This window comes from Pogoniulus pusillus, chromosome 29 (assembly GCF_015220805.1).
Source record: "Pogoniulus pusillus isolate bPogPus1 chromosome 29, bPogPus1.pri, whole genome shotgun sequence".
Lineage (NCBI taxonomy): Eukaryota > Metazoa > Chordata > Aves > Piciformes > Lybiidae > Pogoniulus > Pogoniulus pusillus.
In genome coordinates, this window is record NC_087292.1 from 15933009 (window position 1) to 15958602 (window position 25594).

The 25594-nt window shown below is 54.8% G+C and overlaps 1 protein-coding gene across 1 annotated transcript; it reads right to left on the reverse strand.

Moving 5' to 3' along the window:
• Window positions 1–653: 653 nt before the first annotated feature.
• On the reverse strand, window positions 654–22753 carry OPRL1 (opioid related nociceptin receptor 1). Its single transcript, XM_064167484.1, has 5 exons — window positions 22702–22753; window positions 16631–16976; window positions 15850–16178; window positions 5340–5695; window positions 654–4169 (listed from the first exon to the last, which is right to left on the reverse strand). The coding sequence occupies exons 3-5, from the start codon at window positions 16074–16076 to the stop codon at window positions 3646–3648; spliced, it is 1107 nt and encodes a 368-aa protein (XP_064023554.1). The 5' UTR covers window positions 16077–16178; window positions 16631–16976; window positions 22702–22753; the 3' UTR covers window positions 654–3645.
• Window positions 22754–25594: the final 2841 nt, after the last annotated feature.

Below are 25594 nucleotides of genomic sequence, written 5' to 3' on the forward strand. Positions count from 1 at the left end.
TGCCACTGGGTGCCACTGAGATGAGTCTGTCCCCATCTTCTTGCCCCCAACAGCTCCTTCAGCTCTTGCTAAGCAATAAGCAGATGCCCTCCCAGGATGCTCATCTCCAGCTTCACCAGCCCCAGGTCTTTCAAACTTCCCTCCTCACAGAGACGTTCCAGGCTCCTCAGGAGCTTGCTTGGACTCTTTCACATCTCTTTTCAGGTTGTCCACAGGCAAAGTCACCTCCAAATTTCCCCTTGACCCCTGGGAAAACACATTGGGTGCCTCCATGTTATCAAATGCTACCAGCACTGATTTTTAAGCTGGTGATGTGCTAAGAGCTGAATCATAGAGTCACAGAATCAATCAGGGTTGGATAGGACCACAAAGATCACCCACTGCCACCCATCTCCTCCATCCACAGAGCAAAGCATTTCAGACTCCAAGTAGAGGGCTTTTGATTCCCCTTTATTAAAGCACACAAACAGCCACCTAGGAAATAGTCACTGACACAGCAGCATGGGGACAGGCAGCCCAACACAACCACTTCAGAGCAGAAATCCAGAGCCTGCACTTCAGCTGGCCAGCTGATCACAAATCTTTGACCCCCAGAGGCACAGTACAATAAAAGCTTTGTTTATTTTCACCTGGGTTTTGATTTCATATATATATATATATATATATTCTGCTTTCAAAGGTTGTTTTTTGTTGTTGTTGCTCTTCTTCTAACAGACCAAAATTGCTTAAAACACATTGACTGCAAAAGGGCCACAGAATCACCCAAAAAAGCTTAGTAAAAGACACATTAAAGCAGGGTTATGTAAGGTTGCTGCAGCAGAGTCGTTGTAACAAACCCCTCAGTAGATAAAAAAAGGGCCAAGCACTGCTGGAGTTTTCTTCTAGAGGACATAAATCTACTTAAAAACCCCAACCAAGGACTCCAAAGGGAGGGAGGGAGAGAGGGAGTGAGGCTGCTTCTTTACCAGCCATCAACAAACCCTCTCCTGCTCCCTCGTGGCACTGCAAGAAGAGTCAGGGAATTGGTTTGGTTGGAAAAAAGGTTCTCTAAGATCCACTCCAACCATCAACTCAACTCCATTGTGGCCACTAAGCCACGTCTCAAAGTGCAATGTCCACATAATCCCTGGAACAGCTGCAGGCTTGGCAACTCCACCACCTGAGCAACCTCAAAACAACCTGGCACTTGGTGCCTATCTTCAAGCCCAGCTGTGCCCAGCCAGACCATACCACAGCTGATGGGCTGGGAAGACTCAAGGTTGCTCCTCAACCAAAGCTCTCACTGTATTCACAAACCCAACGACCCCCCCCCAAGCTCATTTTGCCCAGGGCAGAGAAGCAGCTTGCCAGCAGCATGCTTCCCAAGTGCTTCTCCTTGGCATGCCCCTGGGGGGAGGAGAGGTTTAGGAGGATTCCTGGGGGATAAACATCCACTGCAAAGTGCTTGAAGTGCTCAGACATCCTCCTCCCACTCCAGCATTCAGGGGAAGCTCTAATTGCAAAGCTTGCTCTGCTTATCCCTCCAAACTCCCAACCAAACGCTCATCAGCATGATAAAGAACCCTCCCAGCTCCAGCACTTTACAAGGGATCTGGGTCCTATTACATGGGAATTGCATCACTATTTTCAGCCCCAACCGAAAGGGAAACATCCTACGTAGAAAGAGAACATCGGATTCTTCTGTACAGCAGATAGTAAAGACCAGGAGAGCAGGAAAATATTGCCAAATAGATACATGAAGAGTACAGAATCTCAGAGACCAGGCCACAAGAACATATTCACATGAAATCTGTACAGTCTGGGCCACGCTGCCACTTCTGGGGGGCTCAGAGCTGAGCTCCCAGCTCCAAATGGAAGTGTGGTACCTTTGCTTGCTCATCATCCCCACCAGCCACCCCTGCCCAGATTTCCCCAGGGGGTTGTTCTGCTGGGGAGAACACAAACCTTCTGTCCTCCCCCAGCAGCCAAAGCTGTTCCTTTATCAGCCAAAATGATGAGAGAGTTCATTTCCCACAAGGCTACTGGAAGAAGGGGTGGGGGAGGAAAGAAGAGTAGCAATCTGTGGTTGGTACCTCAGCAGCATTTCCTAAGTGCTTTCAGCATCATGGAGCTTATTTCATTGTTAAAGAAAAATAAACCCCAACCCCAGCAATCCCCAAACCTTCACTTTTTGTCTGCTTCCTGCACCTCATGGGTGTGGAGCAGGTTGGGGACTGCTTTGGGTTACCCTTCCTACCAGGAAGGTCCACAGCTTCTGGAGGAGCTGCCATTCTGACTGCACCAAAATGGCTTTCCCCAGCCTGTTTTAATAGACAGGCCACATCATTCCTCCCTCCTTGTCATTGAGGAAGGCCCCCAAGGCATGCTTGGCAAGATGAAATCCTGCAGTCAAGCTGTCCCTCGGGCACTAGGGATGGGTATATACAGACAGGTACAATGCAAACGTGGAGTTCAAGAAGGAGTAATAGCAGCATGTAAACAAGGAGTTGTGTCCCTTTCATCCATTTCTTCCTCCTCCTCTTCTGAGCTACAGCCATCAGTTTCTGACTGTCCACCCTCACCACTCTGCTCCCCTCTCCAGGTGGAGCAGTTACCGTCTGCTGTGAGCACAGACTGAAATAGTTGGGGCTGTGCAGGCTGGAGAAGAAGAGGCTCCCAGGGGACCTTCTTGTGGCCTTCCAGGATCTGAAGGGGGCTACAAAAAAGCTGGGGAGGGACTTTATAGGCTCTCAGGTAGCGACAGGATTGGGAGGAATGGAGTGAAGCTGGAGATGGGTAGGTTCAGCCAGGAGGTGAGGAGGAAGTTATTGAGCAGGAGAGTGGTGAGAGGCTGGAATGGGTTGCCCAGGGAGGTGGTTGAGTCCCCATCCCTGGAGGTGTTTAAGGCCAGACTGGCTGAGGCTGTGTGCAGCCTGCTCTAGGGTAGAGTGTCCCTGCCCATGGCAGTGGGTTTGGAACTGGTTGATCTTTGTGGTCCCTTCCAACCCTGCCTGATTCTACGATCCCATCTGCAGGAGCTGACATTGTCTTCCCCTGGCTCTCAGCCACGGGGTAATTTGAAATCCTTTTTCCATCAGCTCCCTCCTCTCTCTCTCTCTCTCTCTCTCTCTCTCTCTCCTTGCCTCCTTCCCGATGACTCATCCTGGAGATGATCTTGGGTTTTGTCTGGTGGCTGCTGCCCGCTTTGGCTTCAGCAGAGTCTAATTTCAGAGCCGCGCCGCAGGAGCCAAACCTGCGCAGGGCAAACCTCGCCAGCAGCTGGCAGAGGAAGCAAGAAGTGGAACAGTTTGCAGTTGGGCTGTCTCCCAGCAGCAGAAGCGTAGGTAGCAGGAGCAATGCCTCTATCAAACCTTCAGTTCCCAAAGTCCCAGGGATGTTGCAAACCACGAGGGCTTTGCAGGAAGCCCAGGGCCCATTCCCAACAGGGCAGCGCTGCAATTACAAATGCACCAGCTGGGCTCTCATCCCATTTTTCCTTCTGTTATGCTCCTGTTTTCCCAACCCCCCCAAAACATAAATGGTTGCCTCAGCTTTTGGCCTCTGAGTGTTGAGGTCCTGCTAGAGAGCTGTTATCTGGGTCAGCTCTGACGTGGGGGTGGTCGGACTCTGCTGGGTGACAGCCACCATGGGGATTTCCATGCCTAGTCAGGCCGGATTGTTAGTCCCCTCCGAGTTCTTGCAGGCATAAGCCACATCCTTGGCGATGCTGCACATCCTGTTGGACATCTGGAGCTCGGTCCTGAAGGCTGTGGGGAAGCAGAACTTCTTGAAGCACGCCTTGAAGTTCTCATCTAAGAAGGCGTAGAGCACGGGGTTGAGGCTGCTGTTGGCGTAGCCCAGAGCGGTGCAGAAGCAGGAGATGGCCAGCTCCAGCTCGCTTTCTGCCTTGGCACCCAGGCACTGCACCAGCACAAAGATCTGGATGGGAGTCCAGCAGATGATGAAGACTGCCACCACCACCAGCACCATGCGGGTGATGCGCCGCAGGTTTCGGTCCTTCTCCTTGGAGCCCGAGAGGACGCGCACGTTCTTGAGGCGTCTGATCATCAGGCTGTAGCAAATGGTGATGATCAGCACAGGGATCATGAAGGAGAAGAGAAAGACACAGATGCCAAACACTGGATCCCAGTAATCCACTGGTGAAGGGAGCTTGATGAGGCAATCGATTTCTGCAAGGGATAAAAAGGAACGGAAGGGAGAAGCTGAGCAGCAAAGCCACGGCGAGGATCACAGAACAGCTTAGGTTGGAAGGGAGCTCAAAGCTCAGCCAGTTCCAACCCTATGCCATAGGCAGGGACACCTCCCACGAGAACAGGCTGCCCAAGGCCTCACCCAGCCTGGTCTTAAACACCTCCAGGGAGCTTATGGATCATAGAAGCACAGAATGTGATCTTTGATTTAACCTGGATGTTAGGAAGAAGTTCTGTACAGTGAGGGTGGTGAGGCACTGGCACAGGTTGCCCAGGGAGGTTGTGGAGCACAGAATCAATGGGATCAATGTTCACATTCTGTGCTTCTGTGCTTCACAACCTCCCTGGAGGTGTTCAGGACCAGGCTGGATGAGGCCTCGAGTGACCTGGTCTAGTGGAAGGTGTCCCTGCTTAGGGCAGGGGATTAGAACTGACTGAGCTTTGAGGTCCCCTCCAACCTAAACCATTCTGATTCTAATTTGAGGTGGGGGGGTGAGTAACACTCAAATCATGACACCAGGGGAGCCATGGAGAGGACTACAAGCCCAGAGGCTCTCCTGAGCACCAGACTATAGAATCATAGAATCAAGCAGGTTGGAAGAGAGCTCCAAGCTCAGCCAGCACAACCTAGCACCCAGCCCTGCCCAACCAACCAGACCATGGCACTAAGTGCCCCAGCCAGGCTTGGCTTCAACACCTCCAGCCACGGCCACTCCACCACCTCCCTGGGCAGCCCATTCCAATGCCAATCACTCTCTCTGCCAGGAACTTCCTAACAACATCCAGCCTAGACCTGCCCTGGCACAGCTTGAGGCTGTGTCACCTTGTTCTGCTGCTGGCTGCCTGGCAGCAGAGCCCAACCCCACCTGGCTACAGCCTCCCTGCAGGCAGCTGCAGGCAGCAATGAGCTCTGCCCTGAGCCTCCTCTGCTGCAGGCTGCACCCCCCCAGCTCCCTCAGCCTCTCCTCACAGGGCTCTGCTCCAGGCCCCTCCCCAGCCTTGCTGCCCTGCTCCAAACACCTTCCAGCACCTCAACATCTCTCTTGAACTGAGGAGCCCAGACCTGGACACAGCACTCCAGGTGTGTCCTGAGCAGTGCTGAGCACAGGGGCAGATCCACTCTCCCCCCACACCACCCCTGGCACTGACCATTGTTTTCATTCTCTGCAGATCCCATCACCATTGCTGGGATGCCAAAGACAGAAGCCAGTGCCCAGATGCAGACATTGACCACCTTGGCCTTGTGGGGCGTGCGGATGTCCAGCGCCTTGATGGGGTGGCAGATGGCGATGTAGCGATCCACGCTCATCATGGTCAGGGTGAAGGTGCTGGTGAACATGTTGTAGTAGTCTATAGAGATGGCAATCTTGCAGAGGACATTGCCAAAGGGCCAGAAACCCAGGAATGTGTCTGTACCCTGGAAGGGTAAGGTCATCAGACACAAAGTGTCAGCCAGAGCCAGGTTGAAGATGTAAATGTTGGTTGCCGTCTTCATCTTGGTGAATCTGAAAGGGAGGAGATGAGGGAGGTTAGAACTCCACCTGGCCCCTATGAGTAAGGCATTGAAGAGAGCATTCTGCTGCTCTGGGAAGGAGAGGCTGAGAGACCTGGGGTTTGTTGGTCCCACTTGGAAGACGTAGAGGGGATCTGATCTTGGAAGACTTATAGGGGATCTAATCTTATAAGCTGGAAGACTTATGGGGGATCTGATCAATGTTCATAAAGAGAGGGAACAAAGTCCTTTTGATTGCACCCTGTGATGGGACAAGGGGCAGTGGATATAAGCTACAGCACAGGAATTTCCACCTCAACACAAGTGTAGGCAGCAGGGAAAGGGAGGGGATTCTGTCCCTTGGCTCTGCTCCCCTCAGACCCCAACTGGAGTCCTGTGTGCAGTTCTGGAGCCCCCAGCACGAGAAGGACATGGAACTGCTGGAGACAGTCCAGAGGAGGCCACCAAGATGCTCAGAGACCTGCAGCAGCTCTGCTCTGAGGACAGGCTGAGAGAGATTGGGCTCTGCAGCCTGGGGAAGAGAAGGCTTTGAGGAGCCCTTGGAGTGGCCTTTAAGTATCTGAAGGGGGCTACAGGAAGGCTGTGGAGGGACTATTGACAAGGTCTGGGAATGACAGGAGGAGGAGGAATGGGTTTGAACTGGCAAAGGGGAAATTGGCTGTTAGGAGAGGGTTCTTGACAGTGAGGGTGGGGAGACACTGGCACAGGTGTAGGGTGGGGAGACACTGGCACAGGTTGCCCAGGGAGGTTGTGGAGCACAGAAGCACTGAATGTGATCTTTGATCCCATTCGGTGCTTCTGTGTTCCACAACCTCCCTGGAGGTGTTCAATGCCAGGTTAGATGAGGCCTTGAGTGACCTGTTCTAGTAGAAGATGTCCCTGCCTATGGCAAGGGGTTGAAACTGGCTGGGCTTTGAGGTCACTTCCAACCTAAACCATTCTATGATGTGAGCTTCAGACCTCTAAATACCTCACCGCTGGAACCATTCCTCTGCCTGGGGTTATGAGCAACCTGTTCCAGATGCAGATGTTCCTGCTGACTGCAGGTGGGTTGAAGCAGATGAGCTTTGAAGGTCCCTTCCCACTCAAACCACTCCATTATATGATTCTTTCCTCACAGATTAACCAGGCTGGAGAAGACCTCTAAGATCATCCAGTCCAACCTAGCAACTAACCCTTCTAATTAAATAACTCATGGCACTAAGTGCCTCATCCAACCTCCTCTTAAACACCTCCAGGCACAGCCACTCCACCACCTCCCTGGGCAGCCCATTCCAATGCCAATCACTCTCTCTGGCAGGAGCTTCCTCCTCACAGCCAGCCTAGACCTGCCCTGGCACAGCTTCAGGCTCTGTCTCCTTTTTCTGTTGCTGGCTGCCTGGCAGCAGAGCCCAACCCCACCTAGCTACAGCCTCCCTGCAGGCAGCTGCAGGCAGCAATGAGCTCTGCCCTGAGCCTCCTCTGCTGCAGGCTGCACACCCCCAGCTCCCTCAGCCTCTCCTCACAGGGCTGTGCTCCAGGCCCCTCCCCAGCCTTGCTGCCCTGCTCCAAACACCTTCCAGCACCTCAACAGCTCTCTGCAATTCAGGAGCCCAGAACTGGACACAGCACTGCAGGGGTGTCCTGAGCAGTGCTGAGCACAGGGGCAGAAGAACCTCCCTTGTCCTGCTGGCCACACTGCTCCTGAGCCAGCCCAGGATGCCATTGGCTCTGCTGCCCACCTGGGCACTGCTGCCTCCTCTGCAGCTCCTCTCTGCCAGCACCCCCAGCTCCCTCTCTGCCTGGCTGCTCTCAGCCACTCTGTGCCCAGCCTGTAGCACTGCTTGGGGTTGTTGTGGCCAAAGCACAGAACCCTGCCCTTGGCCTTGTTAAACCTCCTGTCCCTGGACTGTGCCCATCTGCCCAGGTCCCTATGCAGATCCTTCCCACCCTCTAACAGATCCACACTTACTCTCAACTTGGTGTCATCTGCACCTCCAGGTGACAGCAGAGTCACCTTCCCTCACTCCCTCTAACACATGCTGGAGTGGACACTTCACCTCTTACCTCTTTTCAACCTACCTCAAGCAGTTGGTTTTTGGGTTGGGTTTTGTTTTTTTTTTTTAATTAAGGCTGACTTTGTTCTCTTCAAACTGTAGGAGAAATTAATTTGCTGCTAATGAATTACTTCTAGCTCCACTTCCCCTGCACGCTGAGAGCCAGTGGCCATTATCCCACCCAAACCAATGTTCCCAAACATTTCCAGAGTGTTCAGTACAAACAAAACAGAAGGGGGGGGGAGAGAAATCAATTAATCACTTCTCAGTGGATTAACCTCTTCCCCCCCCTCTTTTACTCTGGGAACTGAGAGTGTTCTCTTTCTTCAGCTGCACCAAAACAAAAGGACAAATTAAAGCCCTGAGGCTTTAGGAGGCACCTAAGGTCCCCCCCATGGCACAGCTCTGATGGATAAGCCCTGTGGCCTCCATGAAGAACATTAGCTCCCTGCTGAGCCACTTTCTTGCACTCAATCACAGAGGCAATTTCCTAATGGAGCATCTCCCACAGGGCAGTTCTCAGCTCTCCATCCTGCTCTACCTTCATCACAAAAGTAATCTCCTCTCCTCTCTTCTCCCAGCCTAAGAGGAAAAACATTTGGATATCAGCTCAGCACTCAGCTTCTCCCTCCTGTGTTTTTTTTCCCCCCTCTTTCCCTTTTACTAAGTGGATCTCAAGCAGCACTACCTGGAACAGAGATGTGCTTCAGCAAGGGGAACCTGCAGTTTGGGAGAGGAGATGGGTTGGAAACAGCCCTTCCACATACAGGGCTTTGAGGTCCTGCTTTTTCACCAGCAGGAGCTGGGTTGGAAACAGCCCTTCCACACACAGGGCTTTGAGGTCCTGCTTCTTCACCAGCAGGAGCTGGGTTGGAAACAGCCCTTCCACACACAGGGCTTTGAGGTCCTCCTTTTTCACCAGCAGGAGCTGGGTTGGAAACAGCCCTTCCACACACAGGGCTTTGAGGTCCTCCTTTTTCACCAGCAGGAGCTGGGTTGGAAACAGCCCTTCCACACACAGGGCTTTGAGGTCCTCCTTTTTCACCAATCTGGATCCTGTGCCTGATGCAAACCTGTTGTTTGATCATCTCTCCCACGCTTCCACCCACCTATAACAAGGATGCTTCTAGTTGACTGGATAGGGCTGGGTGCTAGGTTGGACTGGATGAGCTTGGAGGTCTCTTCCAACCTGGTTGATTCTATATGAACAAGAGGACACAGCCTCAAGCTGTGCCAGGGCAGGTTCAGGATGGATGTTAGGAGGAAGTTGTTGGCAGAGAGTGATTGGCATTGGGATGGGCTGCCCAGGGAGGTGTTGAAGCCAAGCCTGGCTGGGGCACTTAGTGCCATGGTCTGGTTGGTTGGGCAGGGCTGGGTGCTAGGTTGTGCTGGCTGAGCTTGGAGCTCTCTTCCAACCTGCTTGGTCCTATGATTCTATGATGCAGGGCAGCAAGCAGCTCCACATGCCCTAGGGCTAAGATCCAGCTGACTGTACCAACCCTACCAACCCCCAAAATGGGGCTGCAGACACCAGGGGCAGAAGGAGCAGAGCAAGGACTTCAGCTCTGGGGAGCCATGAGCATGATCATAGAATCCTAGAATGGTTTGGGTTGAAAGGGAACCTTTAAAGCTCGTCCAGTCCAAACCCATGCAGTCAGCAGGGACAGCTGCAACTACAGCAGGTTGCCCCAGAGCCCCAACCAACCTGACCTGCAATGGCTCTAGGGTTGGAACATTCACCATTTCCCTGGGCAGCCTGAGGCAGGGTCTCACCACCCAATAATATAAGTTCTCTCCCTTCTCTCCACTCTAAATCTCTCTCTTTTAGTTTCAAACCACCCCTCCTTGTCCTGTTCCAACAGGCCCTGCTCACAAGCCTGTCCCCAGCTGTCTGATGGATCCCTTTAAGCACTGCAAGGCCACCAGAAAGTCTCCCTGCAGCCTTTTCTTTTCCAGGCTGAACAACTCCATGATCTCCTGATCTCCAGGAGCTCTCTGCTTCTCAGAGCCTCTCAGTTTTGATATTCACAGCTCCAGCTAATTGGGATGCAGACAGTGCTCTTCACCTTGAGCAGCTCCCTCTAGTCCCACCCCACGCCCTGGCACCAGTGACAGCCTTTGCCACCCTCCCCAGACACAGGCAGGGAAGCAAAACAGAGCAGAAAAGGCTCAAGGAGGATTTTTTCTCATGCTCCCACCTTTTAACAGTGAAATAGCAGCAGCAGCTCACTGACAGCTCTGCTCATAGCCAGCTCCTAGCCCCCAGCTTGTACGAGGGTGAGATTTGATCTGGCACACACCACCTCGCCCCCTCCCAACCAGACACCCACACCGTGCCCTGGGTCCCTCTTGCTCCCATCACCTTTTCAAAGCCCCTTCATCTTGAAATGACCCAATCCAAGGCAGTTTATCCTTAATGACTCAACAGGCAACCCCAAAAAAATACCCCAAACCACAACAGCCCAGAGAACTGAAGGAGGACAAATTGGAATCGCTTTGGGCTGGGAAGTCAGATGCTGCCCAGAGGCAGCTGGTGACAGCCACCCAGCAAAGCCCAGTGGTTACCTGGCAAGACAGTGAGTGATCAGCAGAGGTTGAGTAGTCTGTCAGCAGCCAGGGAGAGCAGCAAGGCTTCTGGACAGATGATTTTCTGGCTCACAGAGTGATGCTGCTGCTCCCTCTCACCCACACACATACTCCCTCCTCAAGGTGCTCCCTAAGGGGCAGAGTGGGTAGGGACATTGCATGGCCACAAAGATGATCAGAAGGCTGCAGCACCTCTGCTATACAGACAGGCTGAGAGAGCTGGGGTTGTTCAGGCTGGAGAAGAGAAGGCTGCAGGGAGACCTTAGAGCAGCCTGCCAGTGTCTGAAGAGGAAGACTGTGGTGGGGGGATGCTTAGAAGGGATTGTGGAGATAGGACAAGAGGCAATGGTTTGAAGCTGGAGCAGGGCAGAGTTAGGCTGGACATTAAGAGGAAGTTCCTCACAATGAGTGGGGTGAAATATTGAAGCAGGGGCCACATTACTGCTATGACCCATCTTGGGGTGCTGGCAGAGAGGAAGTGAAGAGGAGCCAGTAGAGTGCCCAGGTGGGCAGCAGAGCCAGTGGCATCCTGGGCTGGCTCAGGAGTGTGGGCAGCAGGACAAGGGAGGTTCTTCTGCCCCTGTGCTCAGCATTGCTCAGGACACACCTTGAGTTCTGTGTCCAGTTCTGGGCTCCTCAGTTCAAGAGAGATGTTGAGGTGCTGGAAGGTGTTTGGAGAAGGGCAGCAAGGCTGGGGAGGGGCCTGGAGCACAGCCCTGTGAGGAGAGGCTGAGGGAGCTGGGGGGGTGCAGCCTGTAGCAGAGGAGGCTCAGGGCAGAGCTCATTGCTGCCTGCAGCTGCCTGCAGGGAGGCTGTAGCCAGGTGGGGTTGGGCTCTGCTGCCAGGCAGCCAGCAGCAGAACAAGGTGACACAGCCTCAAGCTGTGCCAGGGCAGGTCTAGGCTGGATGTTGTTAGGAAGTTGTTGTCAGAGAGAGTGATTGGCATTGGAATGGGCTGCCCAGGGAGGTGGTGGAGTGGCTGTGGCTGGAGGTGTTGAAGCCAAGCCTGGCTGGGGCACTTAGTGCCATGGTGTGGTTGGTTGGGCAGGGCTGGGGGCTAGGTTGGGCTGGCTGAGCTTGGAGCTCTCTTCCAACCTGCTTGATTCTATGACCTGGGCTGGTGGAGCATGGAAAATGGGGAGCTGCAGACCTGCCCTTTACATCTGCTGTCACCTCAAGTCACCCTCCTGTTCCACCTCACCATCCTCCCCCAGCTCGGAGCACTCTGCACAGCACTCAGCCCTTGGCGTGGGTTCCCCTTCCCTGAAACAAATCCCCTTTGTGTTTTCCAAGAAAAGCTGAGAGAGGCAGATTTGGAGAGAGCTGAGGTCTCAGGTGGCCTCACCAGTGTCCTCTGGGTCTGTGCTGTGTTAAGCAGCCTGAATTTCAGCTCTGAGACACGCAGCTGGGCCAGGATCTTCCTCTCAAAAGCTTTCTATTAAGAAATCTGCATCTCTGCAGTGTCATAATTAACTTCATTTTCCCTGTCTCACCACAGCCAGCTGCCCTCACCCCTATTCCCAGGGACTGATGCCATCTCCAAGCAGAATAACAGCTGGCACAACCATCCCCAAGGCAGCTTGCCCAGTGCAGACACCTTCCCATCCTTCCCCCCCCTACCCCCCAAAGCATCACCTGGAAGCAGCAAACGGAATTGGAGGGGACTGACAGCCCTAAGCTGCCTAAAATGCTCCAAAACAGCCTTCTGCAGATGGGAGAGCTGAGCTGGGTATCCCCAGTGCTCTGCTGGGCTCCCAGCAGGAGAGAAGTGCCTAGGAAAGGAGGCATCATTTCAATGGGGACCTGATACTGGTGAGCAGAGATAACATTGAGGGATGGAGTCCTGCAGATCATCACTGCTGAGCACCACAGCAGTATGACAGAGCTGGGGACAACTGAGGGCTTCTTGGACCTGGAGCTGCATTTTGTACCTGATCCTCTCATGAGTGCAGGAAAGGATCATCTACAACTACCTGCAGGGAGGCTGTGGCCAGGTGGGGTTGGGCTCTGCTGCCAGGCACGCAGCAACAGAATGAGGGGACACAGCCTGAAGCTGTGTCAGGGCAGGTTGAGGCTGGATGTTGTTAGGAAGTTGTTGTCAGAGAGAGTGATTGGCATTGGAATGGGCTGCCCAGGGAGGTGTGGAGTGGCTGTGGCTGGAGGTGTTGAAGCCAAGCCTGGCTGGGGCACTTAGTGCCATGGTGTGGTTGGTTGGGCAGGGCTGGGTGCTAGGTTGTGCTGGCTGAGCTTGGAGCTCTCTTCAACCTGCTTGATTCTATCATTCTACATGGGCCTTAGGTTGCATCAAGGGAGGTTTGGGTTGGAGATGAGGGAATATTCTTTGCAAAACAAGAGTGGTCAGAGACTGGGACAGGCTGCCCAGGGAGGTGCTGGAGTCATCATCCCTGAAGGCATTCAAGAAGCAATGTGGCCATGGCACTTTGGGACATGGTTGATGGCCCTGGTGGTCTTAGGTTGGACTGGATGACCCCAGAGGGCTTTTCCAACCCATGCAATTCCATGATTATATAAATCAGTGGGGGGCTTAGGGTCTCTGCCACACCCTGTGCAGCAACATCTGAGTCTGCACCACTTCCATCCCCATCAAACACAGCTCAGCCACCCACAGGTCCATTGCAAGGACAATGCATCCTCCCCCCCCACCCTCTTCTTTGTTCTTAGGATGAGAAGTGAAGCTCTTGAGCAAGCAGCCTTGCAGAGCTCAGGTAGTAAAGAAGAGGATCCTCAGCAGCCTGGTTTCGCCCACTCTTCTCCCAAGCCCTCTCTCTGCCTTGTGCTGTTCAACTTTCCTCAGCTCACATTCATTAAGAAGCAGCACAGGAAATGTACAGAGGAGAGGAATCAGCAGAAGGAGCAGGAAGGAGGGGAGACATTATCTCCCCTGACAAGGAGCTGCACAATGAGCAAGCAGAACAAAGCCACAGATGAGGCAGGTTTCCACAACAGACCCTTTACTGTCCAGGAAATCTTGCTCCTGATGAGAGCCCTTCTCAGCCTCCTCCAATTAGTGCTGCTCAGCACCAGAAGGGGACTGACAGTCAGACCATGATCACAGAATCAAGCAGGTTAGAAGAGAGCTCCAAGCTCAGCCAGCCCAACCTAGCACTCAGCCCTGCCCAACCAACCACACCATGGCACTAAGTGCCCCAGCCAGGCTTGGCTGCAACACCTCCAGCCACGGCCACTCCACCACCTCCCTGGGCAGCCCATTCCAATGCTAATCACTCTCTCTGACAACAACTTCCTAACAACATCCAGCCTAGACCTGCCCTGGCACAGCTTCAGGCTGTGTCCCCTTCTTCTGGTGCTGGCTGCCTGGCAGCAGAGCCCAACCCCACCTGGCTACAGCCTCCCTGCAGGCAGCTGCAGGCAGCAATGAGCTCTGCCCTGAGCCTCCTCTGCTGCAGGCTGCACCCCCCCAGCTCCCTCAGCCTCTCCTCACAGGGCTGTGCTCCAGGCCCCTCCCCAGCCTTGCTGCCCTGCTCCAAACACCTTCCAGCACCTCAACATCTCTCTGCAATGGAGGAGCCCAGAACTGGACACAGCACTCCAGGGGTGTCCTGAGCAGCGCTGAGCACAGGGGCAGAAGAACCTCCCTTGTCCTGCTGCCCACACTGCTCCTGAGCCAGCCCAGGATGCCATTGGCTCTGCTGCCCACCTGGGCACACTGCTGCCTCCTCTTCAGCTCCTCTCTCCCAGCACCCCCAGCTCCCTCTCTGCCTGCCTGCTCTCAGCCACTCTGTCCCCAACAGACCTCTGCGGACAGGATCCTGCTGTCCCATCCTCAACAGATCTCTGCAGACAGGATCCTGCTGTCCCATCCCCAACAGATCTCTGCAGACAGGATCCTGCTGTCCCATCCCCAACAGATCTCTGCAGACAGGATCCTGCTGTCCCATCCCCAACAGATCTCTGCAGACAGGATCCTGCTGCCCCATCCCCACCAGACCTTAGCAGACAAGAAGGTTTCTGCCAAGGTTTGCCCTCCAGGCACATGTCCAAGACTCCCACCTGGGGCATTGACTCCCACACCACCTCAATCACTCTCAGGGAGCTGCATCACCACGGGACAGACACTTCTCACTCAGACTTGCTGCTCACCACACTTCCATGCACCCACAAACACCGTGGCCACTCCAGACACCGCTACTGCACTGGAGAGAAACGTGAGCTCTCCAAACGTGGCTCTGCTGCATCACCAAATCTCTTCTGTCCATCTCAGCTGCCCAGAGCTAACGTGATTGCTTCTGCCTGCCAGGCACTCCTCAGTGGGAAGAGCACAGACAGGTGGCCTGATGAACAGCCGAGATTTAGTCACCCTTCACCAGCCTGTGATACCCAAGACTTCATATTGCAACATCTCCCCCAGCCTGGGTGTGTGTGCTCAAGGGAAAGATGCTCTGGGGACTGCAGAGCTCCTGGCAGGAGCAGGGCTTAATCTCATCAGTTCCTCAATACCTGCCTGCTAAATATTGTCACCCTCTGTTGGAGGAGAAAACAAATTCCCCACTGCCTGTTCTCTGCTGGCAGCCTCCACCTGCACCAAGAACCTGCTCCGAGAGTCATCTAAAATGGAAGCTCTCTCCTCAACGTGCAGGTACAGAAGGGGCTTGGCACAATCACAGCCCTAAGGGCAGCATAAAACTGGGTTTGTACCCGCAGCAGGGCAGGAGGTTTGCAGTTCCGGGCAGCCGGGAGGTTTGGAGCACGGCAGAAGCAAGCAGGGACACTTAGAACGGCCGCAGGGAGGCTGGGCAGTGCCGCCCGAGTGGTGCAGGCTGCGTGCTCCAGCCCTCTGCCACCGCCCCCCCTGCTCCCCCGTCCTCAGCAGCAGCAGCCAGAGAGGCTGCCCTCACCTCCGCAGCAGCCTGTCACACCTGAGTCACCTCTCCAGCTTCCCAAAGAGCTGCCAGAGCCACCTTTGTGGTCTGCCTCAGCTCCCCCGGACGCCACCGAACCTCCCAGCCGCTCCTTTTGCCTTGCGATTGCATCCAGCTCTGGAATGCAGCAGCTCCCAGATGGAGCAGCACCTGCAGCCGCAGCTGGGCTGCTGGACACAGAGGGAGAGGTCTTGTTAAAGCTCCAGCACAGCCTGGAAGCAGGATGCACCCAACACTTGGCCCTCCCCAGGGCCATCCAGCTCCCTGCCCAGCGCCTTGCTTAAGCCCCCGGGTTTGATGGTTTGATTTCTGTTAGGTTGGTTGGGTTTATTTTTGGGGGAGCAGATCTGATCACCTCATTCCATTCTCTGGGTTAAACTTTAGGAGGCACCAGAGGGCAGCTGAAAGCTGGTGGGGAGCCTTCATCGCAGCCTGGGAAGGGAGAAAAGCAAATACAACCAAAGCAATAAAACCAATGTCACATTGCTTCCCTCTCTGACACCCTGCAGCGACCAGGGGAGTGCCTGCCCACTTCACCTGCAACCGGGATTTACCGGGGGAGAGGGGAGGAGGAGGTCCTGCCCCACTGCCAGCCCTCCCCAGAGCATCCCTGCGTGTCCTACCTGATGATCACATACATGACGGAGCAGTTGCCCACCAGCCCCACGATGCACACGATGGAGTAGACGACCACGATGGTGATCTTGATGCTGAGCGGCAGGAAGCTGTCCCCAGTGCCGTTGTTGAACCAGTTACTGGGGAGGAAGCTCAGGTTGAGCATGGAGGAGTCGTTCAGAAGCTTCCGTAGGTCAGGGTCCTCCAAAATGTGGGCAGGGAAGAGGGAATCCATCCTGGAACACCAGCCTGTGCCAGCGACCCTGAGGCACCGAAGAGACAGCTTAAGATCTGCCCATCAAGTGAGCTACCGGTGCAGGGTCGCGGCAAAGCGACACTGGAGGAGGAGGAGGGGGATGATTTATTGCTGGGGACAGCACATTTGCCCTCCCCCCCCCCCCCCCCCCCTCCCGGAAAAAAAAACAACCCAAACAAACCTCTCCCAAGAGCAATTTAATGGGATGCAGCCCCCCCCCCCCCCCTCCCCCCGAGCTTGGTGCATCCTGAGCTCACACACATCTCCACAGCACCAGCGCCGGGAGCACGCAGGCTGCATCACCGCTCCAGCGCTCCCAAGCCTTGGATGCTCCTACCTGCAGGCTGGCGACTCCTCATGTGCGGCTTGGTGCCCCCCCCCAAAAAAAAATACACCTCCCAGTGCCCTCCGAGCGCCACCGCATCCTTCCACTGGGACTCGGGGGCTCGTCCTGCTGCTGGGGCACCACCACCCCCTCCCCAGCCCTGATGAAAACAGGAGGACAAGCCCAAAGTTGACAATGAGCTGCTTACCTGGGGGGAGGGGGGGGTCTGTTCTAACACAGCTCCGAACCAGCCTGCGCACCCCTTAGCCGCATCCAGACACCTCCGGGTTGGGAGTAGTGGGGGTAGAGGGGACAGAAAGGAGCTGCAGGCACAGCCAGGGGGTCGAGACGGTGGATGGAGGTGAGGAGGGTGGGGGGAGGTAAAAGGCTGCTCCTGGCAGGCAAGGATGCAGGCGAGGATGCTGCCAGCGCAGGGGGCTGCACCCCGGAGCCCACGTTTTTAAGGAAAAGGGAGGGATGTGGGGAGAGGGAGGAGGAAGGAAAGGAAGGACGGTGGCTGGGCAGAGCCAGCCCCGGCTGCTTGTCTTCTCCCACTGCGTAAGAGAAAAGCGGGAGGGGAAGGGGGGGGAAAGGAAGAAAAGAAAGCCGGGGGGGGGGGGGGGGGGGGGGGGGGGGGGGTGGCATAGAATGATAAATAACGAAACACAGCAAAGGCAAAGAGAGTCGAAAGCTGCGAGCTCAAAGGCAGTGTGACCTCACCCACCCAGCCCCAGAGTAAGGAGAGGGGGGGAGGGGGTCTATCATCACCATCCCACTCCCAGAGCAGAGAGGGGTGCATCCATCATCACCATCCCGCTCCCATCCCACCCCCGCGGCAGGTATGGGGTGGCCGTGGGGATGTTCAGCATCACGGTTTCCCCACACCCCAGAATGGGGAGGAGGGGTCCAGCATCACTATGTCTGTCCCCCCCCGACCCCGGGAAGGAGAAGACTGATCCAGCACCTCCATCCCACCCTTGGATCAAGGAGAAAGGATCCAGCAGAATTCCTCCACCCACCAAATCTTGACGCAGTCTCCCAGCTGAGGAGTGGTCCTGCAGCCTACCTGGGGTGGGCTCTCAATCAGAAGTGCTGGGGAGACTAGAAGGGAAGGGTGAGGGCCCTGGGGAGCTGGGGCTTGGGAAGTAAATCCCTTCCCCCTCCCCTGCAAATGTGAGACCTGAACACGGTGCTGGCGCAGGGGAAAGGAAATGTGGAACCTGACCTAGAAAGTGGCATGAGATGGCAAAGAGGATCAAGAGCTGAGGGGAGAGAAGAGTACAAACATTTAGTATTCTTCTGGTGGCATTTGCTAAAGGGCACTTTTGTAGCTCAGAGCATCCTGCTCTTCAGCTCCCAGTTACAGCAGCACAGCCAGCTCAAGCCGCTGCACTGCCAAACCCAGCCCCTCCAGGTGAGGTGGTCCACGTAGCCCTGACGGCTCCCTGCTGTTCCCCATCTGGCTGTGAGATCTTCACCTTGCTAGCCTGAGTGCCCAGAAGCTGTAGAGTCCCCCAGGCATGCCAATCCCCCAGACATGGTGTGAAGAAGTCATAGAATCATGGAGCTGTTTGGGTTGGAAGAGACCTCTAAGATCAACCCTCGCCTTAAGACCACCATGGCCATTAAACCATGTCCCCAGGTAAGTCTCTTGAACACCTCCAGGGATGCTGACTCCAGCACAGCCTGTTCCAATGCCTGACCACTCATACAGGGAAGGAAATATTCCCTTGTCCAGCCCAACCCCTCCCTGGCACAATTTCAGGCCTTTTCCTCTTGTTCTATCACCTGATGCTAGGGAAAAGAGATGTAAAAATGCTGAGGGGCCTGGAGCAGCTCTGTGAGGAGCAAAGGCTGAGAGCCTGCAGAGGAGCAGCCCCAGAGGAGATCTGAGCAATGCTCAGCAAGAGCTAAAGGAGCTGTGTGGGGCAAGAGGATAAGGCCAGACTCTTGCCAGTGGTGCCCAGTGCCAGGCCAAGGGGCAATAGACACAAACTGAAACCCAGGAAGTTCCATGAGGAGAAACTTCTTTGGTGTGAGGATTCTGGAGCAGGCTGCCCAGAGAGGTTGTGGAGTCTCCTTCTCTGGAAAGATTCCACTCCAGGTGGACATTGTGCTGCTGGGCAAGCTGCTGTGGCTGCCCTGCTTTAGCTGGGTGGGGGTTGAACTGGCTGATCTCCAGAGGTCCCTTCCAACCCCCACCACACCAGGATGCAGTGATGCAGCCCTCTCATGAAATACAGCCTCAGAGCTTGAAGAAGGCTTTTGTTAGTCCATTACTGAGTGTGGAATAAATACTGGCCTGGACAACACTCTAATTGTTAAGGGATTGATTTTCAGAGGCTGAAGGAAGGACAGCAGTAAATCAGCAGGAGACAGCCCAGCTGGACAGCCCAGGAGGCTACAAGAAAAGTGGTTGCAGATTCAGCTCTGCTCTCCCTGCTGGCTACCACCCCAAGAAATGAGCTCAGCTCCTCTCCTTCTCAGTGTGTGTCAGTGGAGAGCAGCAGACACTTCGTGTTCACCTATTTGTCCTCCTGTGGTGCTTGTCTTGACTCCACACAGCCTAGGCTCTTGGAATGGCTGCTGGCAAAGGGCAGCAGGAGTGCCACCTTCAGCCACTGCCAGCCAGGACTTGATCTCTCCCCAAAATCCTCCCTCTCTCCTCAGCTCACAGCTTATAGAATCACAGAACTGTTTCACTTGGAAGAGACCTTTGAGATGATTGAGTCCAACCTCCAACTCACCATGACCACTAAACCACAGCCTCGAGTGCAAGGGCCACACATCCCATGAACACCTCTCCAGGCAGGGAGAGCATCAACCCTTTCTTCCTGCAGAGGAAGGAGGCCAGGATGTTCCTGACCTTCAGTCTCAGCACAGCTGTTCCACATGATTTCACCCCAGCCCTGACTCACCCATGACATCTCTCCTTCCAGAACATTCCTTGGTACCTTTCTTTCTGCTCTTCTCAGGCTCTCTGGGATGCAGAGAGGGCAGGGTTGCAGAGAGGGTAGGGATGCATCTGGAGAGGAGGAGGCTCACAAGATGACAGGAAGTCTTCACTGTGGCCATTGGGGTCTGGGCAGCAAGGCTAAGAAGAAAGCTCACCCCAAATTCCATCTGCATGACCCAAAATCTCCTGCTGCTTGGAAAATCAGATCAGCTCTTCTGCTCCAAGGTTTTGATGCAGGCAGCCAAGCAAACAAAGCCCAGAAAGAACAAACAGACCCAGCAATCCTCCTTCCAGGCTTGGATTGCCCAGGAAGCACACAGGGAGCCAGCAGGTGACACACCATGGCTAGATACTGGATTCAGTAAAGGTACCCACAGCAGCTCACCCACAGTCAGTGTCCAGGTAGGGTTGGAAGCTCTCCAGAGAAAGAGACTCCACAACCTCTCTGGGCAGCCTGCTCCAGGCCTCCAGCACCCTCCCACCAAAGAAGTTTCTCCTCCTGCTTCTCATGGAACCTCCTGGGTTCTATTTTGTGTCCATTGTCCCTTGTCCTGTTGCTTGGGCACCATTGAGAGCCTGGCCCCAGGCCCTTTTGCCCCCCACGCTTTAACACCTGATGAGCATTGAGGGGATGCCCTCTGGGACAGCTCTTATCCAGGCTCAACAGCCCCAGGGCTCTTTGCCTCTGCTCCTTTCCCTGCCCCTCTCAGGCTGCTCTTCTCCAGGCTTTCAGCCTTTGCTCCTCACAGAGATGCTCCAAGCCCCTCAGCATCCCTGCAGCCTAGACTGGACTCTCCCCAGTAGTTCCCTGTCTCTTGAACTGGGGAGCTCAGTACTCAAGCCAGTACTGCAGATGTGACCTCACTGGGGCAGAGTAAAGAGAGGAGCCTCCCTTGCCCTACTGGCCACACTCACACTCTGAGAGACTCTTGGTCACCTCAGCCACAAGGGCACATTGCTGGCCCATGGGCAACTTCTTGTCATAGAATCAAGCAGGTTGGAAGAGAGCTCCAAGCTCAGCCAGTCCAACCTAGCACCCAGCCCTGCCCAACCAACCACACCATGGCACTAAGTGCCCCAGCCAGGCTTGGCTTCAACACCTCCAGCCACGGCCACTACACCACCTCCCTGGGCAGCCCATTCCAATGCCAATCACTCTCTCTGCCAGGAACTTCCTAACAACATCCAGCCTGGACCTGCCCTGGCACAGCTTCAGGCTCTGTCCCCTTCTTCTGCTGCTGGCTGCCTGGCAGCAGAGCCCAACCCCACCTGGCTACAGCCTCCCTGCAGGCAGCTGCAGGCAGCAATGAGCTCTGCCCTGAGCCTCCTCTGCTGCAGGCTGCACCCCCCCAGCTCCCTCAGCCTCTCCTCACAGGGCTGTGCTCCAGGCCCCTCCCCAGCCTTGCTGCCCTGCTCCAAACACCTTCCAGCACCTCAGCATCTCTCTTGAACTGAGCAGCCCAGACCTGGACACAGCACTGCAGGTGTGGCCTGAGCAGTGCTGAGCACAAGGGCAGAAGAACCTCCCTTGCACTGCAAGCTCCCAGCACGAAGCTGATGCCCCAGCATGCTGGTTCTCTGCTCAGTTACTGGATGTGTGTTGGCAGAGGCAGGACCTTGAGCTTTCTCCACCTGCCTACAGCACACCCATCTGCCAGCTGCTGCCTATCCAGTTGTAGGGGAGGAATTCATCTCTATTTAAACTTAATCTGCATCAGCCACCAATAAATTATGTCTACCATCACTCCAGCTGGGCTTGATGAGCTTAGAAGCCTTCTCCAACCCCAAAGATTCCATAACCAGGTTAGCTTCACAGACACTGTTCCTGCTTTAGCAGGAATAAAACCCAACAACCCAGCCCTCAGCCACCTGCCTTTTAGCAGCAGCCCACAGGTTTTGTGCCTTCCCTTTCAGAGGTGAAGACACCAACGTGTCAGAGCTGTTGTGCCACCTTTAGCAGAGGCTGCCAATCTGCTTAATCAAGGTCATCCCGAGCAGGGAATTAATTTTGCCAGGCAAGAAATCATTTCTCATACAGGGAACAAGCAGCTGAGCTGGAGAGGAGGAGGAAGAAAGTTGGGAGAGATGCAAAAGGAAGGTTCTAAAGTGCAGGCAGCACTGCTGGGCTGAGTGGCACCTGCCAAGCACATACCAAAGGCTATTTGGCTACACTCAGAGCTCAGCCTCTGAGGGTGGGTGAAATTTATTCCTAGAAATGCATTTGGAGTTAAAGAAATAGCTCTGGGAGGAGAAAGGGAGCACACAATGCTCCCCGAGATTTGCTCCTTTGGCAGCATTAGTTGCAATTTCCCAGCCTCTGATCCTGGCAGGTGGTTGTGGATGAGGTCATTTCCAACGTTCTGTTTCCCTTCTTTAGAGCCCAGAACCCATCAAGTGGGCAAGTGAGGGATGGAAGAGCAGGCAGAGAGGTGGGTTAGGAACTGCTTACAAGCCAGAGTTCACAGAGTGGTGATCAGTGGTGCCAGGGCCAGCTGGGGAGCTGTAACCAGTGGAGTCCCCCAGGGATCAGTGCTGGGTCTGGTGCGGCTCAACATCTTCATCAATGATGTTGATGAGAGGACAGACAGACAGAGCCTGCTCAGCAAGTCTGCTGGTGACACCAAGCTGGGAGACTGGGACAGACAGAAGTGGGCACAGGGGAACCAAATGAGGTTCAATAAAGAGAAGAGCAGAGTCCTGCAGCTGGAGAGGGAGAATAAACTGCACCAGTACAGGCTGAGAGGTGACCTGCTGGAGAGCAGCTCTGTAGAGAGGGACCTGGGAGCGCTGGTGGAGAACATTCATGGCACAGCAATGTGCCCTGGTGGCCAAGAGGGCAATGGGATCCTGGGAGGCATTAAGAGTGTGGCCAGCAGGTCGAGGGAGGCTCTCCTCCCCCTCTACTCCACCCTAGTGAGACCTCATCTTGAGCAATGCTTTCAGGTTTGGACTCCCCAGTTGAAAAGGGACAGGGATCTGATGGAGAGAGACCAAGGGAGGGCTATGAGGATGCTGAGGGGACTGGAGCAGTGCCTGGTGAAGAGAGGCTGAGGGCCCTGGGGCTGCTTAGGCTGGAGAAGAGAAGACTGAGAGGGGATTTAATCAATGAGTGATTGGCATTGGAATGGGCTGCCAGGGGAGGTGGTGGAGTCACTGTCCCTGGAGGTGTTTAAGAAGAGGCTGCATGAGGCACTTAGTGCCATGGGTTAGTTAATTAGAAGGTGTTAGGTCTCAGAGGTCTTTTCCAACCTGGTTAGTTCTGTGATCCTGGGAAAAATGATACTCAGGAACCTCTCCCACCCTGCCCCAAGTCAAAGCCTTACCCAGCAGCTGCTTGGTCTCGCCAGGGCTGATCTGCTTCCACAAACACCTCCACACCACCAAACCTTCTCTTGCCCCACCCAGCTCTTTTATCCCTCATCCACCCAACCCACATCACCTGCACCCACCATGGGTGTCACCTGGGGCTGTCTCTCTCCGTGGGCTCTTCCAGCCTCAGCAAATCTTGGTGCACAAACACTGCAGTGGGGCTTGGGAACTGGGGAAGGCTTCCAGCCCTGCTTCAGCAAGAGCACCAATGCCAGGAGTGAGTGTGTATGGTTGAGCCAAGCCTTTGATGGTGTCAAATGGTGTGAAAAGTCCCTGAAAAACACACACAACCTCCTACAATGTCCTCTTCTGAACATGAAATGTTGTGTGGAAGGTCTCTGAGATGTAGATACCCAACCATGACTGGCACTGCTGGCCTCTCAGACACAGAAACAGCAGATTTGGGGCTGTTGCTTCAGTGTTTGCCAACCAGGGGGCACAAAGCTTCGTGGTGGCTCTCTTGTGATGGAGCAGCCCTCACCCCAGTGTTGCCCTGTGTCCAATTGGTGCTGTGCTTGACTTAAGGGTTGGGGTGAGGTGAAGGTGAAATCTGGAGAGAGCATTGGAGCTGGGAAATGTGGGTGGCATGGGAATCCCTTGCTTCTGGCACTAATGAAAGCAGCAGATGTCCAACACCAGGCTCCTGGGCATCCTTGCAAAGGGATCTGGGCACTTTGAGATGTGTGTAGATCCTTTCAGTTGGTAACCACAGGTGAAACCCACCCATGTGTGTGTATTGCCCCAGCTCAGGACCCAGCAGCCTGGCTCTGGATCCTGCTGTGGCTCTCTCCATCCTTTCATGGGCATTCATCACAGCAACAAGGACTGACTTTGCACACAATGCAGGAACACAGGCAGAGCTGCCACCTCTGTAAACTCATTAATGAGGAGGATGGAAGTGGGGCAGACAGCAGGAGTCTGGGGCTAAGATGCAGGAGGTGACAGAACAGGAGCATCCCAGCCTTTGAAACAGGCTCTTGCCATGTCAGAGGAGCTGCAGGCATGAGAGTTACCCAACTAGAGGAGAACATCATCCCAGGCACTGGCATAGGCTGCCCAGGGAGGTGGTGGAGTCCCCATCCCTGGAGTGGGTCAGGAAAACTGCAGCCATGGCACTTGGGGACATGAAAGAGTGATTGGCATTGGAATGGGCTGCCCAGGGAGGTGGTGGAGTGGCCGTGGCTGGAGGTGTTGAGGCCAAGCCTAGCTGGGGCACTTAGTGCCATGGTGTGGTTGGTTGGGCAGGGCTGGGTGCTAGGTTGTGCTGGCTGAGCTTGGAGCTCTCTTCCAACCTGCTTGATTCTGTGATTCTGTGATTCCCAGAAGTGTCTCAGCTTCAATCCTCCATGCAAAGGAGGTTTTGGAATCGCTCTGCATGCTAAGTAGGACAGGAAACTTATTCCCTCCCCAGGTCTCATCAGGTCATCTGAGTACCAAATCTTCACACTTTGGAGCGCTGAAATAGTGACAGAGCTGCACAGAGAGCTTGAGAACAGCACTGAATGCCTCCCTCCTCTGGGATCTCACTGAATTCATTTCTGAGGGCACTTTGGGAGACCTCTGCCACAAGTCTGTTTTATTCTTACTGTGTCTATTGAATGCTTCCATCTCCCCCCACCCCCTTCCCTGATGTGTGACTGAAGCTTTCTAGTTCTAACTCCATAAAAATGCTGCACAGGTCAGAGACAATCCTGAGAACAATTTCTCCTCACTGCCCTGGCAGCCTCTGTCCCCTAACTCCTGCCTCAGCCTCCATGTGCTGCTGCCTGGGCATTCACTGCATAGAAACAGAGAATCAGCAAGGTTGGGAAAGAACCTTCCAGATGATCAAGTCTCAATCATCAACCTACCAGTGGCACATTGGTACATCAAGACCAAGTGCAAGGTCCTGCAGCAGGGTGGAGGCAATGCCAAGCACAAATGCAGGCTGGGCAGGGACTGGCTGGAGAGCAGCCCTGAGGTGAGGGACTTGGGGGTGCTGCTGGAGGAGAAACTCAGCAGGAGCCAGCAGTGTGCACTTGCAGCCCAGAAAGCCAAGCAGAGCCTGGGCTGCAGCAGCAGAAGTGTGGCCAGCAGGGCCAGGGAGGGGATTCTCCCCCTCTGCTCTGCTCTGCTGAGACCCCACCTGGAGTCCTGCATCCAGCTCTGGAGCCCCTGGGACAAGAGGGCTGTGGAGATGCTGGAGAGTGTCCAGAGCAGGGCCAGGAGGATGCTGAGAGGCTGCAGCAGCTCTGCTGTGAGCACAGCCTGAAAGAGTTGGGGCTGTGCAGGCTGCAGCAGAGGAGGCTCCCAGGTGACCTTCTTGTGGCCTTCCAGCACCTGAAGTGGGCTACAAAAAAAGCTGGGGAGGGACTTTTGAGGCTGTCAGAGAGTGGTAGGAGTAGGGGGAATGGAGCAAAGGTGGAGGTGGGGAGAGTGAGGCTGGAGGTGAGGAGGAAGTTGTTGAGCAGGAGAGTGGTGAGAGGCTGGAATGGGTTGCCCAGGGAGGTGGTTGAGGCCCCATGGCTGGAGGTGTTTGAGGCCAGGCTGGCTGAGGCTGTGTGCAGCCTGCTCTAGGGTAGGGTGTCCCTGGGCATGGCAGGGGGGTTGGGACTGGCTGCTCCTTGTGGTCCCTTCCAACCCTGCCTGATTCTATGATTCTATGAGTGGCTGCTCCATAAAGATGGTCCTGCAAAGGTCTTCCCCATGACTGAGGTTTGGTGCAGTTGGGTTAGGTCCCCGTTGGGTCCTAGAATGGTTTGGACTGAAGGAACCTTAAAGATCATCTTGTTCCTAAGCTCCACCGTGGGCAGGGACCCCTTCCACTAGAGCAGGATGCTGAAGGCTTTGTCTAACCTGGCCTGGAAG